We start from the raw sequence: 16543 nt of genomic DNA on the forward strand, positions 1-16543 counted from the left end.
GCAAGGCCATGAAAGCAAGGAAGGGCTGCGGAGAGTCAGGAAGAGCAGAGCGGTGGGGAGCAGGACAGAAGCACACAGGTCCTGCTAGAAGAGGAGGGGGCCAGACGGTCAGAGAGCGACGCACAGGAGGAAAGGGACATAAGGGCGCAATTCCAGTCGGGGCCAGATTATAGAGCTTTTGATGTGGGTCCAAGCAGCATAGAGGCAAGAAAAAGCCTTTGACAGCCTGACACCTGTAGCAACACTTGGGGACATCGATTTGCCTGGGTTACATAGGCTGGGCAGACATTGGAAATGATGTGGGAGAAGACCTCTTGGTGGCCGCCCTAACATTCTGGGTTCAGTAGTGAAGGTGGCAATACAGTGAAGAAGGACAGATTTGATCGATTTAAAGGAAGAGCAGACAGGACTTGATGATGGAATGGATATGGAGAGTAAGGAAAAGTCAAACGCTTCTCCAGAGTTTTCAGCCTAGACCCCTATTAGGAAAGCAGCAACTACCATGAGGGCTGCTTTTGGGAAAACACGTTGAATTCAATGTTAGACATTCTGGGTTTGGGGTGACGGTGGGATGTCTAAGTGGACACTGAGCCAGTGGTAGTGCGGTGATGTCGGAAGCAGCTCATTTATACGTAAGGGAAGTAGGCTCACAGGCTCCCCCTGGCCCAAGGTGACAGAGCTAGCTGTGAGCAAGCTGGAGCCAGAATCCTGTCTGCAGCTGTGTCTCCTAGCAGGCAGCTGGTTCAGAGGTGGGGCTAGCCCCCGGGAGGGACGTGATATGTGAGATGGGGAGTGTGGGGTCTACAATGGATGCCAGAGGAGCAGGCATGGGAGTGGGGGCGTCTCTGCAGGGCAACGGAGTGAGGCGAGTGAAGGGCAGAGGGTAGAGGACCATGTCTTGCCATGTGTCCTCATTTAGGGAGTGTGACAAGAAAGCAAAATGCAAGGACATGCCAACTAGAATAAAGACAGCGGTGTCACTGAGCCAAAGGGTGAGAGCTATGTGGCAGAGCTCAGAAGGTTTGTGTGAGGAGGACCCTTAGAGATCATTCCAACGGAAGCTGGCTTCCCTCCTCCAGCACAAACCCAGATGCAGCGTCACAATGCTAGGCGCTCAGAGATGGTAAGAGAACATAGACCAAGGTCACTGCATTTGGCCATCTGAGACCTCGGAGAGCCCATCTCAGACGTGAGGGGAAGCTGGAAGGAAAGAAAAGGAAGAGGTTTCTTTGTGGCTGTTTCATTGTTTGTTTTAGTTTTTAAATAGGAGAATGGCATGGAAAGAGAGCAACTAATGGAAACAAACAACTAATGGAAAGAGAAATTGAAGAGGCAAGAGAGAAGGGGTTGGATCCCAAAGGTCATGGAAGAGACAGGGTCAGGCCTACTTTAGCAAGTAGGGTGTCTCTCTCTAGAGAGAGAAAGGTGGGTGAAGATAGCTTTTGGAGAGGAAGATGGATGACAGATCTCAAGCTGGAGGGTCTCATTTTTTAAATAAAAGAGGAGGTGAGGTTACCTATCGTGATTATCTGGTAAATACTCATTTCTTCTTTTTCCTAACAGAACCCAATATTATTTGGGGAAGCAATGTGCCCACCTAACACACAACATTTCCCAGACTCTTTTGCAGCCAGGAGTGGTCATGTGACTCTGGAGAAATCACAGAATAGGGTGTCTGGGTAAGCTCTATAAAGGAAGCCGTCTTAAGTGTCATGTGCCCATTTTGCTCCCCGTCTCCTTCTTTCCTTTCGGGAATATGGCTTTGATGGCACGAGTTGCAACAGCTATCTTGTAACCATGAAGTGACCCTGAGGATAAAAGACATTGCTAAGAATGACAGAACAGAAAGAAAAAGAGGTCAGGACATTGATGACATTATGGGCGACCACACTGACCTTGAATTTCCTAGCTTTGGACTTATTTTGCATGACAGAAAAGACATATCTTTGTCTAAGCCACAGTTATTTGGGGATTTTGTTATTAGTAGCCAAACGTAATTCCTATTTGGTGAGGTTGGAGGCTGGTGTGCATGTGTGTGTATATCTGTGTGTGTTAGAAAGTAGAACAGAGAACAAGCAGATTGGGGTTTGAGGATCTGCGTAGCTCTAAAGTAATTTATGAATTGAAAACGCTGAGCATCCCCACCGTACAAAACCAATCTGGATATCTGTGATCAGAAAACCCCATTATTATCCAGACAGGTGTCTACATAGTGCAAATTTATTGAGTGCAAGTTTATCCTACTCTTCCCTAGACCTTGTTGACCTTGACAATGTCTATCTTATAAAGACAGGTTTATATCTGATGCCACCAGCAGTTTTTATTCAAGGAGGAAAACATTTTTAAAATTTATTTCAGGTTTAAGATTAATTCTACAAACACTGATCAAAACATGAAAGGCACTTAAATAAGCATGATCCTTTCTGAAAACATGCTACGTTATGTGTTATGTTCACCATTGCTCAAATTTAGGGCTTTGAATACACTAAGAGTTGGAAATGCTCTTTTTTCTTTCATTCATGGTAAAATGTTTGATAATTATGAAATATCAACCCAGAACGCCCTAATGCCCTGAGCAAACGATTAGCAAAGTTTCAACCTTATTATATTATTTTTATGCTATTATTATTTTTTTATTGCAGGCTAAAACCATCTCTGTTCATACAGAACCCAGAAAACAGGTTTCCTTGGATATGCCATACGGGCTCTCGGTGTAAACATCCATCTTAAAACATCCAGGGCAGTTAAGGGACTTGTTCATTCCTATCTTCATCAGCAATTCCAAATATCTTTTAAAAAGTCAGCAATTGAGGGAAGAAAATACTTTGCGATCACACAGGACACTCATCTGCTTTCTACTCCATTCCGTATCTAATTCCTGGGGTTTATGACACTGGAAAAATAATTCCAGTTGAGGCCATCTTTCTAGTTACATGGCAGCTGCAAATTCAGTTGCTCCAGAAACAATCGAATCTTCAATTTCCCAATTAATGTCTGGATTAATGTACTAACCACTTGCATTTAAAATCCATCTTTGCTGTATTATCAGGATCATGTGCAATGGGCAAGTAGACAGAGGATTTACTGATTTACAAAACACTGTTTGCATCTTTGACATTTATTTGAAAGAAAACGACGCTTCAGCTTATTTAATATTTCAATGATAACTTATTTGTATAAGACAGAGAGAGGTATGTCTCAAGGGAACAAATGAGAGGCTTTTTTTTTTTTTTTTTACGGGGTAACATGGAAAATAGCATACAATGCTAAACACAGACCTCCAGGGCAGGTGGAAGGAACCAGGAGGAATAAGAATTCATTTGAAAGGCTCTCTCATCTGGACGAGAATATGCTAGACTCCCACAACTCATATACTTAATAAAAAAGGTAAACATCGATTTGATTTAGGCTCAGCTTCTAAACAGTTGTAAGGCATTAATCAGAAAAGTATAGTCAACATTTGTTCCCTTTATACTCTTTTCTTCCCCGATCAAGAACTAAAGGAGCTAAACATGGATGAATGAAAGGCAACTAACTTTGGAAACATTTCTTAAACTATTAATGCAAACCCCTGCTACCTTCCAGCTAACGGGAAACCCATAAGCCAAGGTGGAGAAGCACTGAGCACCTGGAGAAGAGGATGGTTCGTGAGCTGAAGGGGACAGCCAGGTGACAGAGAAGCAGTCGGTGGGGTGGGGAGCTGGGAGGCTCTGACACCTGCAAAGGTAGAGGCTTTTGCAGGCCCTGCAGAAGCCTCTACACACACTGAAAGGTGGACCCCAATGGTTCGGGTTCCAGAAGTTCCCGGGAGATGCCATCACAAGACCCAGTGCTAAGGAGACCTACTGCCAATTTTGGCAAATCTGTTTTTCTTGCTGTTGATCAAATGAGAAGACCCAGGCCCAGGCCACAAAGAGTTAAGCGGCTTTCGCAGCCACAAGCCACGATGGGGCCAATCCACTTAGGTCTGAGTTGGAACGTGGCTCAGAAAATGGGATTTGCTTCTTGTTTGGAACCCCAGCCAGCATTCTAAACACAACAGGCGAAGACACTGCGCACTTGGAGGGGTGCGGCAGGGCTCTGAAAAGACCCTTCCTGTGTGCTATTCTGGACCAGAGCAGGTGTTTGGCATTTTGCTGGCACCGAGTAGGGATATGCCATTGTTCTCACAGGCTGCAAGTTACATTTGAATGCTGGAATGAGCATTTTTCCAATGGGTACAGCACCGGAAAAAAAAAAAAAAGAAAAAGAAAAGCTGGGCCAATTCTCCCCAGGTACAGGGTGACATGTCATTGTGCCCGTTCAAAAATGCAGGCTATTGGTTGTCCTGATGCTTCAGCCAACATCCTTCCTAGGGGACCAGGGCATGTAGGCTAAATTCAGCCTTCAAGTGCCTGGGAAGCCTGTCATCCCCAGAGTACTGCTGGGAGAAAAGCAGATGAATTTTTAAACAAGAAAATGAGTGTGTATATATGTGTGTCTGATAATGGTCCAAGCTTTAATAGCATGGTAAAATATTTATCTAATTTTTTTATAGCTGGCATGCAATCAATCTGTAATACACTGACAGAATTTAGAAAGATCAAGGTCTACTCAGCCACAGCTAGATGGAACCACTCAACATTATGTACATATACATATATATTTCAGTTAATGGGAAACGCACACTCATGACCAGGTGAGTCACTGGTGAGATCATCCCTCCACTGAACTAGAAGAAGGGAGCCCTTGGGTGAACGATCCTTCTTTCTGCAGACCCTCCATTCTTTTCCAAGCCACAAAGTAAAGGGCTGTCGGTATCTATCTCTCTGGTTTGGGGTTTTAAGAAGTTAATTGTCTTGGCAAATTGGCTCCTTCAAGTTAATCTCCCTTTTGGACCTTAGATAGCCTTGATTCATTTCACTCAAATCCCCAGTCCCTTCTTTGAATTTATCAAAGTTGTCAAGTGGGTGCAGGGACACGATTGAGGTTGGGGCTGGGGACTGATAAGAAATATTAAGTAAACATTCATCAAGTAAAGACAAATGCATAACGATCCTTACTTCTTGGACTTTTTCATAATGAGGTGAGAAGAAGGGCTGGTCATAGGAAATGAGTAACCAGTGAATTAGAGAATGTTAGAATGGAAAGATTCCAAAGACCATTGTCTCTGTGTTCCAGGTGAAGAGCTGGTAATGGCCCGGGCCACACAGACACCAGAGAGAACCAAGCCATCCTGCTCTTCTCCCCAGGGCCGACGCTCTCCCGGGGCCTCTGGGGAGAGATGGAAGGCGGCAAAGTGCAGAGAGGGCTGGAAGGCGTGGAAGGCAGACTGTGGGGCTGTCGCTTGTTGCTCAAAGGCAGTGAATGCTCAGGGAATCCTTGTGCCTTGATCACCATGGGCGTGAGGGTGTGTGGCTGTGTCAGGAGGGGCTCTGTCCCCTTTATTATAAAATTCAGGTAAGTGTAAGTAGGTAGGAGGTCCAGAATATAAAAATGGCCACACACAATTTACCTTTCCCTTTTTCTATTTGTATATACAGTATGAAACATAGAGATGGTTCAATGTCACCATGACTCAAGAATTCTGTGGTTATTTTCAGCACAAATTAGTTTTTGACCGACAAAGAATTGGCTTTAACTAAATAAGACATGAACTTGTGCTTTCCTTTTTCTTTTCTCCTTTCCTTTATATAACACGGCAACTGTTTCTCATCCGTTTCCCATAAATGCAAATCGTGTGGAGCGTCTTGTGTCACTGATCAATGCATCTGGTTTTCCATATGGTTGTGAGGGGCCTGAGCACTCAGCCTTCGAGAGCCTGAGAAGCCTGAGTCCATCTGGCTGTTGGATTTATCATCTGGAAAGAAGCAAGGACCAAAGTCTTCTAAGGCCCCGCAGCTGCTTCCAAAGTGCCTTCCTCCCTGAGTACAAAGCCAGTTGTTCCCTTCTAGATGACCAGTGGGTGTGAATGAAGTGGTCATGTCCTTAAGTACCATTGATTAGTGTAATTACCATTCTGATCAGTGTCTAGGTAAGAAGGACCATCTACATGATCTCAGCCCAAACTTTAAGCTGGTTTCTCCCTCTCATTTTTTACCTTTACTAGGATCGCAAGTTACGTTTCTGAGCATTGACGCTACCTCAGCACATGGCAGAACAGAGAAGATGGCCCCTTCTCCCCGACACTGGCTCCCCTCTACGTGCCATAGATTAATGGCCATCTGGCAACCTGCAAACACGGAGCAAATTCCACTAAGACTGTGTCAAAAAGAGGTGATCAAAGAAAAAGACAGATGGAAAGCGACTATCCTAGCCGAGAAACCATCCTATACATACCCTACGATTCAAAAGTTTGATTTTTGGCTCTTTTGGGACCATTCCTTGCTAGGGATACTTCAGTAGAGACAAACTCTCAGCAGGCCATCTGGATGATTTCGTTGTCATTTAAGCTGCTAAGGATAACTGTACACAGATCCAAAATAATAGAGGACATCATTTTATTGGCTGTCCACAGGAAGTTTGGGCACACCAGGAGGTGAAGACTGTGGCAGGTATGGTACAACACAACACCTCGGTTAACTATTAAACAGAAGGTTAACTGATTCTTGATACGCTAGAGCTCCGGCAGCCCTCTGCAGCCCAGCACCACCTACCCACATGTAATTAAGCTGAATAAACTGGCGAGTGATGGCATTGTCCATTAGTCTTGGTTTCTTGCACGGTCTTCCCATAAAACAGCACTTGGAAATTCACAAAATTAAAAGAAAGGAAGGAAGAAAGAAAGCAGCACTTCCTTTTGAATACCAACACCACTGTAAACAGACTAGCGTGGCATGCAAATCCACATCTGGTCATTTGTTTCCCTTTAGGTAATTTTTTTGTTTTGTTTTTAAAAAAATTAACAAATGGAATGGCATGTCTATTTCAAATATTAGTAGCATGACACAAGTGCAATTTCAGTCTGGCCACAGGTCTCATAAAGCTTCTGTGTGTCTGTCACAAGAGCAGCAAGCAGAGTGTGACCTCCAGGCACTGTCCTTTCCCTGCAGCCTCCGATTGCTGCCACCCAGGCTCCTTCACCCCCATGCCCACCCTTCATATTCCAAACGTCTGAAAATAGCTACTTCTCTATTTTCATTGTTATCAAAGCGGTCAGGGTGGGGAAGACAATTCCAGGAAACCAAGCTGGAAGCATTTGGGTTCTGCAGCTTCTGCCAATCAGAGGAGAATCCGTTTACCCTCCGGGTGGTCCTCGTGCTGAGGACCTGAAGTGGCCTCGCCACCGTGGCACTAGGTCAAGAGGAAGTTGCCCCCACGGCCTGCAGTCCCCGGCCGGGCCACGCGGTCACACGGAGCTCAGCTTCACCAGGCCACGCACTGAGTCTTCATGCAGAGAGTCCTGGCTGGCCAGGCCCAGGACGTGCATGGTACTGCTGTGGGCCAGCAGCCGGGGCGGCGAGGGCACTTCCTCCGGGGTCAGGAACTGGTGGCCTACGTGCTCCTCTTTCAGGGGCAGTATGTCTGTGAGCCCAGCCTCGGTGGTGAGGTTGGGCATGGAGGAGGGTGGTGTGGGCTGCCCGAGTGTCAGGCTGGCACAGGGCGTGCCCAGGCCCGGCTTCCCTGGCAAGTGCAGCTCGTCGCTGGTGAGGCTGGGTTCGCTCTGCAGCAGGGGCGTGGCCGCGGCCTGCAAAACGAATTTGGTGCTCTGAATGCACTGGTCTTGGTCGCACTGGATAGCAGGAGGGGGCCGGCAAAGAGAAGGCGAGATGAGATGGCGAGGGGTGGGAGGGCCGGGGACACAGGGACGAGGGGAGGGTGGGATGCGAGAGAGAGAGAGAGAGAGAGAGAGAGAGAGAGAGAGAGAGAGAGAGAGAGAGAGAGGAAATCCGTTAGTGACACGCAGGCAGCCAGGGAGAGAGCGTGCACAGTAGCCCAGTTTCACTCGGAGACACACGGCATGCGGTAAATACCAACACCTGGCACCTAAAACATCTGCTCAAGGTCAGAGTTCCCTGCGGGCACCCATGGGGGGTCACATGCAACCTCAGGTTGTCAGGGTCCAGACAGGATCTCATTTCAAATCAATGCCATGGACAGTCACTGGCCTGACCACTTGCAGCAGTCTGAGGTCGCCGTTTCTTATGTGCTGAAAATCACTTTTACTGTATTGTTTTAAAACTATGAGTCTGTACACCCACTTAGCAGCATTTTCACGATGGCCGAAAGTGGAAGGAACCCAGGTGTGCATTGATTGATGGATGGCTAAACAAAACGTGGTATATACAAGCGATGGAATATTACTGAGCCATAAAAAGGAAGGGTATTCTGACACCTGCTGAACACGGATGAACCCTGAAGACATCATGCTGAGTGACACAAGCCAGACGCACATGGATAGACAGTGTACGGTTCCACCTCTGTGAGGTACCGAGCATAGTCAAGTTCACACAGACAGAAAATAGAATGGTGTTTGCCAGGGTCTAAGAGGAGGGAGAAAGGGGAGTTATTAATGTATGGAGTTTCAGTTTTGTAAGATGAAAAGAGTTCTGGAGATGAATGGTAGTGAAGGTTGCATAACAATGTGAATGAACTTAATGCCACTGAACTGTACCCTTAAAAATGGTTAAAATGATCAATTTTACATTATGTGTATTTTACCGCACACACACACACACACACACACACAAAGACAGACAGAAAGTAAAAAAATACATGGTACATGGATAAGAGAAGGTCCTGAGGATGTAATCCCACTGTTTATGTTTATAAAAGCCCTAGAATTCCCCATGGCTAAATTTTCATCATGTTCAAGAACCTCTAACTGAGTTTCTGGTTTTTTTTTGTTTTTTTTTTTTAAATCCGTGAATGAGAATGCCAACATTTTACAAGGTATTTCCTTTTCTTCTAAGTGTTTTTAAAATCATACTACATCTCATGTCCTCTGTGTCACTGTACTCACTGGCCAAAGGAAATAGTGCAAACACATTTCTGGCCGGTGGAATGTGGATCTCTGATACCTTTGCAACCCCTTCCCTTGAAATATGGGCAAGTTTCAGAACAGCTAGAAGAGAGACGTCACGTGAAGCAGAGATCTTAAACTTGAGTCTGTGCAGTAACTTGTTAGAGAGTTTCTTCCATGGAAAGGAGGAAGAATAGGTGTGGATGTTAGGTGAACACAGTGTGACTTTACATTCAAGCAATAAGCTAGGAACTCCACTCTGTTCTTCAGAAGCTCGCAGAATAAATTTATTTCCCCTCTTTATCAACAAAGACCTTGAAGCTCAGGACCTTACAGATAAAAGTAAGGGATGGACCCAGGTTTGGGGACTGGGACTTCTTGACTGCAAACTTCTTTTCCCTACACATGTGACACACAGTAGGTGCTTAAGAATTGTCTCATTATCCCTTCCTCTCTTTTTCGGAACTCTGGGATTCCTGCAGAACCACGTCCTGGTAGCTTTGTCACGGAGGTGCTCCCCCGTCTCCTGCCCAAAACCACACCTGGAACTGCCTCACTGACCCACCGTCAGGCACAGAAACAACCAGAACCATGCACAATGCAGCCTTCCAGGAAGAGAGAGAGTTTGCCCCAAGTCGCGGTTCCTTAGGCTTTTATTTCATTTGCTCCACTGTGTGTGTGTTCTTCCCGGCCAAACGGGTTTATGTCAGAAATCACAAGTGGTAGTCGGTCCCCTACTCTCCCCACAAGCCTCCACTGAGGAGGTGGAAGAACTGCAGTCTCGAAGCAATTTGCAGGTTTTAGAAGTTCAAAGGCAAGAATAAACTCATGGTGGAGCTTTAAAGAGGAAAAGCAAGTCTCAGGGAAGATTCTGGCTTTTCTACCATGGTTCACAGGCAGCCAAGGGAATGTCGCAACACTGAGAAGCTGGGGAGTGAGGGGAAAGGGCTGGGAGTGAGTGGGGGGCTGGTCAGATGAGATGAGACCTCCATTAAAAAGTGCTTGAGAGGGGCTGATTGTTAGGCATGAACAATCATTTACTGTAGTCATTTTCCCAGTCATCACTCAAATCATTTTTGCCACAGCAGTGCTTTTCCAATGGGCGATTGAGTACTAGCCCTGTCTACTCTTGCAAGGAATTTCAGCTTGGGGAAGGGATTCTTTCTGGTGGGAGACGCTGACCAGCGCAGCTGTCAGGCTGCAGACTGCTCTGGTCGGTGGATGTTTCCTCCACTTTCCAATACCACCAGTCCAGTTCTGCACATAGGCTCAGTCTTGACAGGACAGAGGCAGACAAGAGCAACCTTCCTGATTAAACAGGCATCTGGGAAACGGTCCCTGGCCGTGATTTACAAAGAATGCTTTAGGAAAATCACCAGTCTCCCTTACTGATGGAAACTCTGCACTGCCTGTTTCCTATAGCTCATTATAGCCTCCCAGCAGGCGTCCTGTCCAATGACCCCAGGGCTGAGATGTCACCACAGAGGGCAGGCCACTTCCTGGATGATAGAACCATGTTCTCAACCTTTCCTTCTGGAGCCCTCACTCACCCTAATACCTCTATCCACACAATCCCCCCCAGCTTTAGGGAAAGATGAAACTGCAAATCAGATTTGCTTGTCTCTGTTGGCCCGAAGAAAGCCTTTTTTATTGAAAACTAATTGGCCAATTCTATTTTTAGGGACCAGCCCAAATACTTCTGACTGGTTCTTAAAGATTCACAGAGGAACATGGTAGACGTCAGAGCTGGAGGAGAGTGTCACAGTCAGGAGGCCCAAGGATGAGGAGAGAGGTGGGCTCACTTCCCACTTTCACTTTCTCCCTCCCTCTCTCCAGGTCACTTGCCCATTGCCTCCTTCCTGATCACTCCTTTCTCCATCCCCAGCAGCAGAGCTCCTGGGCACCCATCAGAACCTTCTGGGACAAAATGGCTGCCAACAGTGGTCTGTTGAGTTCCTTAGAGGTCAAGTTCACCGGGGTGGTCCTGTGGAGTTTGAGGAGCCGGCCGAGACTGGCCGCTAAAACACGGCTGTGCCGACTTGAGGAAGGCAGCTCACACCGCACCTAGAGGCATATTGACTCTGAGGCTGAGCTTAAGTTCAGGGCCCCTTCCAAGGCCCTGTTCCTGGCATAATGTTTGTTTTGCACATTGTCTTCTTTCTTAAAGAGGGTTCCAAATTGCATGGCTGGGCCCACTGCTGCACATACCTACTGGCACTTTCCCGTGGTCAAACTGACAACTCGTTAAAACTGTAACAAATCTGTCCTCAGCCTCAAGGCCAGGACCCTATTGAAAATGCTCTCTGGTTTACCAGAGGTAAAGCTTAAGGACTTAAAATGTGAAAGAAAAAATGTAGCCTAACCATTTAACTAAAAACGTCTATCAGTGAGCACAATTACTGGGACTCTGAACCTAAGTGTTAAATCTTGCTTGCAGCCCATAACTATAACCATAGTTTGTACATTCAACTCATTTCCATTTAGAAGACCAATCCCATTCGGGAGTATCCAGGGCCTAGGCTTTCTTCTACAGGATATTGTCCATATAAACCTGCGACTGGCTCATGACACACACAGGAATGGGAGACTGGATTTTATTAGATGCCAACCAAAGATGGTGCAATGATTCTGCCTAGAGGAATTTATATTTCTCATCATACTAACTTTGCATGTTTTGAACATCTTCTTAGAAGAAACTTAATGATTAGGGGATATTTAATATTTTTTCCCTTAAAGATCAGAGTGTTTCCTCATTTTGCACACTGCCAAAATTCTAGGGAGGATGGGTTGACAAACTTTTATGGTTGCAATTCCCATTTGAGAACTTCAAGGAGGAAATGGCCAGTATTTTCACAGTTCCTGTAGAAATGACCCATGAAAGGTGTTCTTACACCTCTTCCTTTTATCTTTGCTTCTAATTCTTATTTGCCCATTTCTCGTTGATTTTTGCCACTTAATTTTCTTTTTCCCTAGTCTCACCGATTCTCCTCTCCCTTTTCCCCCTCCATATTTTCCTTCCATTGATTTTCCTCCCATTTCTCTTTTCCCCTCTTCTCTTTTTATTCTTCTCTTCCTTACCTCTCTCTTTTCTCCTCCTTACCTTTCTCTTTTCTCTCACCTTGACCTTTTTATGCCACTCTTCCCACCCCACCTTCTGGGCTTTTCCTTTGAGGACTCTTGTCTTCAACCAGTAGAGGGAGACATCACTGCTCACTTTCCCCCTCATCATTTGCTGGCAAGGCTTATAAATTCCAGCACCAACACCAAAAAGCTCTTGGGAATATTGTAACATATCTAACCAGTTATATAATAATCTGAAGGGAAAATAACCAAGCCCTAGGATATTGGGCAGTGACAATTCATTATTACTATGAACGGGAAATTGAGAAACTCATGTTTTCATTCCAAAACAACTCTTCGAAAGTTCCTGTTTATCAAATATAGGATTGAACCATAGGAAATTACTTTTTTTTTTTTAGGTCAAAAATCATCCAAATGATGAATACTAATAGAACAGAAATCTGATTGCTTGTAAGGGTGTCTATGAAAAGATCCTTCTGTTGGCAGCATAAAACTACTACTGCATCTGATGCTGGAGCATTGGGCGTAGTCACAATAAGTCACTGTGACGGCTGCTGATTTACTGCCTAAATGAAGCACTGGCATTTTACTTGCAGAGAAGTTTATGGCCTCCGAATTTTGGATGTCACACACATCATCACTTAATGTTACAATTTAAAAACACCCCAGAGATAATTTACTTTTTGTTTCTGCAGATTTGCAAATAAAATTGCTCATGCTGGACTACATTTCATTTTACCCTAGCTGACTTCTTGTCTGAAATGACCCTCGGACACAGATGGAATGCTGCTGAAAGCAAAGCTTGGAATTTTCTAGATGGTCTTTATAAAAATTAAGGATGAAATTATTTCGTTTGCTCCAAGTCTGTCGAAATAGTCATGTTGGCTATCATTTGTTTCTGCCTGCCTGTGAAGTTGTGTTCTGGGGTCTTGTGAATACTTACTTACAGTTACAAAAACACCACAAAAACACTACAATTTCCAAGCCCACTTCCAGGTTAAGAGGAGAGCCTCCTTTTTATTCTTTATTTAACATTACATTTAAGTTTCCTTATTTTTTCTACAATAATTGAGTTTTCAGATTATGCACGGAGAGTTCTTCTGATATACTAGTTTAATAAATCAGGCAACTGCTAGGTTTAGTCTTGTTCTAATAGAGGGATTGAGAAATTAGGTTAAGTAAATCCAGCAAATGATTTTCTAAAAAATAAATTTCATCAACTATGCACTATCTTTGTGTTTCGCATGCGATTCCAAAGGATCTTTGTAACTATAAGTGCCAGACTTACCCATAAACTGTGACCGTGACCCTGGTGCTATGCAGATCTTAAATGATTTTATAACCAAATGTGATACAAACTGGACCGTAACTGGAGGTCAGGGCTGCACACACATATTGTCATGGGCGGGACTTCAATATTAGGTAACAATAAAAGTCAATAATGAGGGAGATAGGAATAATGAAAATACGATCCTCAGTGGGCACTGAGGTTATCTGCACATAATTCCAGTGTGGCTTCTCAGAATTTCAGATGACAGGGGTTCAGATGACAAAGGCTGTACTGGGGTTACATACACCATTTTAATGCTTTAGCTATCACTTCTCTAACAACTTCTTTCTTAGGAATTTGCAGTAGAAGGAAGATCACTTAGGCACTACATAACCATCCCCATTTCCAAATTATGTGAGATGGTAAATTATAGTGAATTTTCCCATTTTTGAGCTAATAAATAAGACCTCTGTGGGTACATTAATGCCAGCCATCTATCAATATTTACCCAATTTTTCTGCATTGCAATATCTGTGTGTTTATCTAAGCCTTAAAGCCTTTAGCTATAATTTCTAAAATAGCACATGTTTCCCTAGAAGCACTTTTCCTGTCATTCAGGAAGTACCTGTCTGATCTAGACTTTGGTACTAAAATAAAATAATAGGCAAAAATTTAACCAAAGACATCTAGGAACTCTTTCCCTCCAGCCTTTCCTTGCAAATGAATATGCCGAGTCTGATGATACATCTAAACATCTCCAAATGCTCCTCCTTCCAGATAGGTCCTGGTCAGAACAATCATGTTCCACGGCTAATTCAGTATTTATTGTTGGTAGAGTGAGTAACAAAAATGTGCGTCTGGGCATAGGGCAATGTTGGCTGCAATGTGTCCTCTACCCACAGATAGAGGCTTCTAGTTCCAGGAATGGTGGTAACTGATACTGAACCAGTCCTCCCTCTGTATACAAGGGAGTATATAAAACTGCTCCAAATATGTGAGGCAAATGGTTTCCAACAGTCAATGCAAGACTGCAATCCCTGAGAGAAGGGAAACGCGCCAAGGGGAGCCCCACAGTCAACCAGCTCTTTCCTTGGGGACACTTGCCCAACCATGGCATAGGCTGGAGTGTGAGAAGAGCACAGCAGTTCTGCCGAGTGGAGAAAGTAGGGATCAGAGTGCGAGGAAGCTGAACCATCTGGATTGTAGGGCAAAGCCTGGGAGAAAGGACTGTGCAGACACGGAGGGGCCAGATGTCCCAGTGGGGGTCCCCCACAAGTCTGTCGCCAAAGGCTATGCTGTGCCTGTGCAGGCTGAGGCTGACAAGATACAGCTGCAATAAGGCTGAGAGAGGAACAGAGAAACTTGAGGTTGAAAAAAGTAGTGCTGGGGGTCATTGATCTCAATAACATTTGCTACACCTTGTTACTACCCTGACATCCAGCTAGAGCACTAGGAAGGCTGTGCCTTAGGAGCAAGAATCATGTCTAAAGTGAGATCCTTGATCAGCCAGTAATTGAATTGCCTGCTAAAATAACAGTCAACACCCTTTGGAAGAAGGTAACAAAATCCAGTCTATACACTATATTGCCCAAAATAGCCAATCTTGAAAGAATTATTAATAGATACACAAAGAAATACGAAAATGTGATCCAGAGTCAAGGAAAAAAGTCGTCAACAGACACCAAACCCAAGATAGCCCAGATATACTTGTCAGATAAAGACTTGAAGCAATCTTGTAATTATGTTCAAATGATTATAGAAAAATATGGTCTCAGTGAGTAAATGGATAGTACATCTCAGCAGAGAAATACAACTCAGCAGAGAAATAAAAAGAATCAAATGAAAATTCTAGAATGAAAAAGTATAATACCAAAATGAAAAATTTTCTAGATGAGCTGAACAGTAGATTGAAGATGGCAGAATATAGAATCATTGAACGTGAACAGAGAACCAAAGAAATGGTCTAATTTGAAGAGCTAATAGAGAAAGTTTGAAGAAAAATGCACAGAACTTCAAGGACCTATCTTCCAGGGGAATATCAAATGGTCTAACACACCTGGAGTCCCAGGAGGAGAGAGAATGAAATGAAGTGGGGAAAAAAAAAACTGAAGACATAATGACCAAAAATGTCCCAATTTGATGAAAAATGATAACTTTTAGACCCAAGAAACTGAATGAACTCTGACTAGTTTAACAGTGCAGAGCACCCTTGGACCAGGTCAATATCACTTCGGTACTGTTAAGTTCCCACCTGCACAAAGCTTTAGCGCTTTAGGCTAGACTAGTCTGGAGTGCCACCAAATGGCTGGGGCAAGGGAGCAAGTAGAGAGAAAAAGAGTTAACTTAATTTGTCACTGATGAACACTGTCATTTGTAACAGAGCAGAAACTGAAGATGCTTCGTAGACATTTGCCTGGTCAGGTTGTAGGTGTGATTACGGAGAGGTGACAGATTCAGTGCCACAGCCTGGTTTTGTGACCAGGGCAAATTAATAGATACCGTGTGGTGTGATTTCTTCAGCCCTGAGAGGAGCCTTCATGCCACTCGTCTCCACAATAAGACCTTCCCACCCGGTGACTTTTATGGTTAAGAAGGGCACTTTCCTTGGAGTCAGACTGCGAAGGACGAAATTTTAGCTCAACCATACAGGAGTCAAGCGCGCTCTCTCTCTCTCTCTCTCTCTCTCTCTCTCTCTCTCTCTCTCTCTCTCTCAAACATCATCTACTAAAAGCAACTACCATAGGAACTATTCTAGACAGTGTTGAACAAACAACATTAAAGCATTCAACCATTATCATCATCATCGTCTGAAATGCTTTTAATAGAGGGCAAAATCTTTCATTCACAATTGAAATTCGTATGTCCCTGAAATTTGGCTTAAATTCCCTTTAAAGTACAAATGATTGATAACAGATATTCTCCTGAGAGCAGATTTTGATAGGGGAGAGAGGGTAAGGACAATGGGTTGTGAGCATTAAAAGCATGTGGGAGAAAAATTACCCTACACACAGTCCATATATGTAGCTATAGGACAGTATAGGGTATGGTTAAAAGCGTGGATTATGGTGTCACACTGTGAAGTTTGAGTTAGACAAACATACTGAAGCTTTTTGTGCCTCAATTTTATTAATCTGTAAAATGGAGATAACATTCATAGCAGCCTCATAGGGTTGTTGTGAGGGTCAGTGTGAGTTATATAGGTAAACGCTTTGGAACAGCACGTGGTATGTTACATGCTGGTATGGTATGGG

The 16543-nt window shown here is 44.3% G+C and overlaps 1 protein-coding gene across 2 annotated transcripts in view; it reads right to left on the reverse strand.

The window, feature by feature from the left end:
- Positions 1-3105: 3105 nt before the first annotated feature.
- ZDHHC14 (zDHHC palmitoyltransferase 14) overlaps positions 3106-16543 on the reverse strand; it is a 263676-nt gene continuing 250238 nt past the window's right edge. Inside the window, exon 9 of one of the 2 annotated variants that reach the window (XM_081044309.1) lies at positions 3106-7666. In XM_081044309.1, the coding sequence (XP_080900435.1) occupies positions 7328-7666 (339 nt within the window). In that variant the 3' untranslated portion in view covers positions 3106-7327. Of the gene's footprint in view, positions 7712-16543 lie in introns of both variants that reach the window. The other variant, XM_081044310.1, reaches the window with a different exon arrangement.

Source organism: Rhinolophus hipposideros (genome assembly GCF_964194185.1).
Source record: "Rhinolophus hipposideros genome assembly, chromosome: 3".
Lineage (NCBI taxonomy): Eukaryota > Metazoa > Chordata > Mammalia > Chiroptera > Rhinolophidae > Rhinolophus > Rhinolophus hipposideros.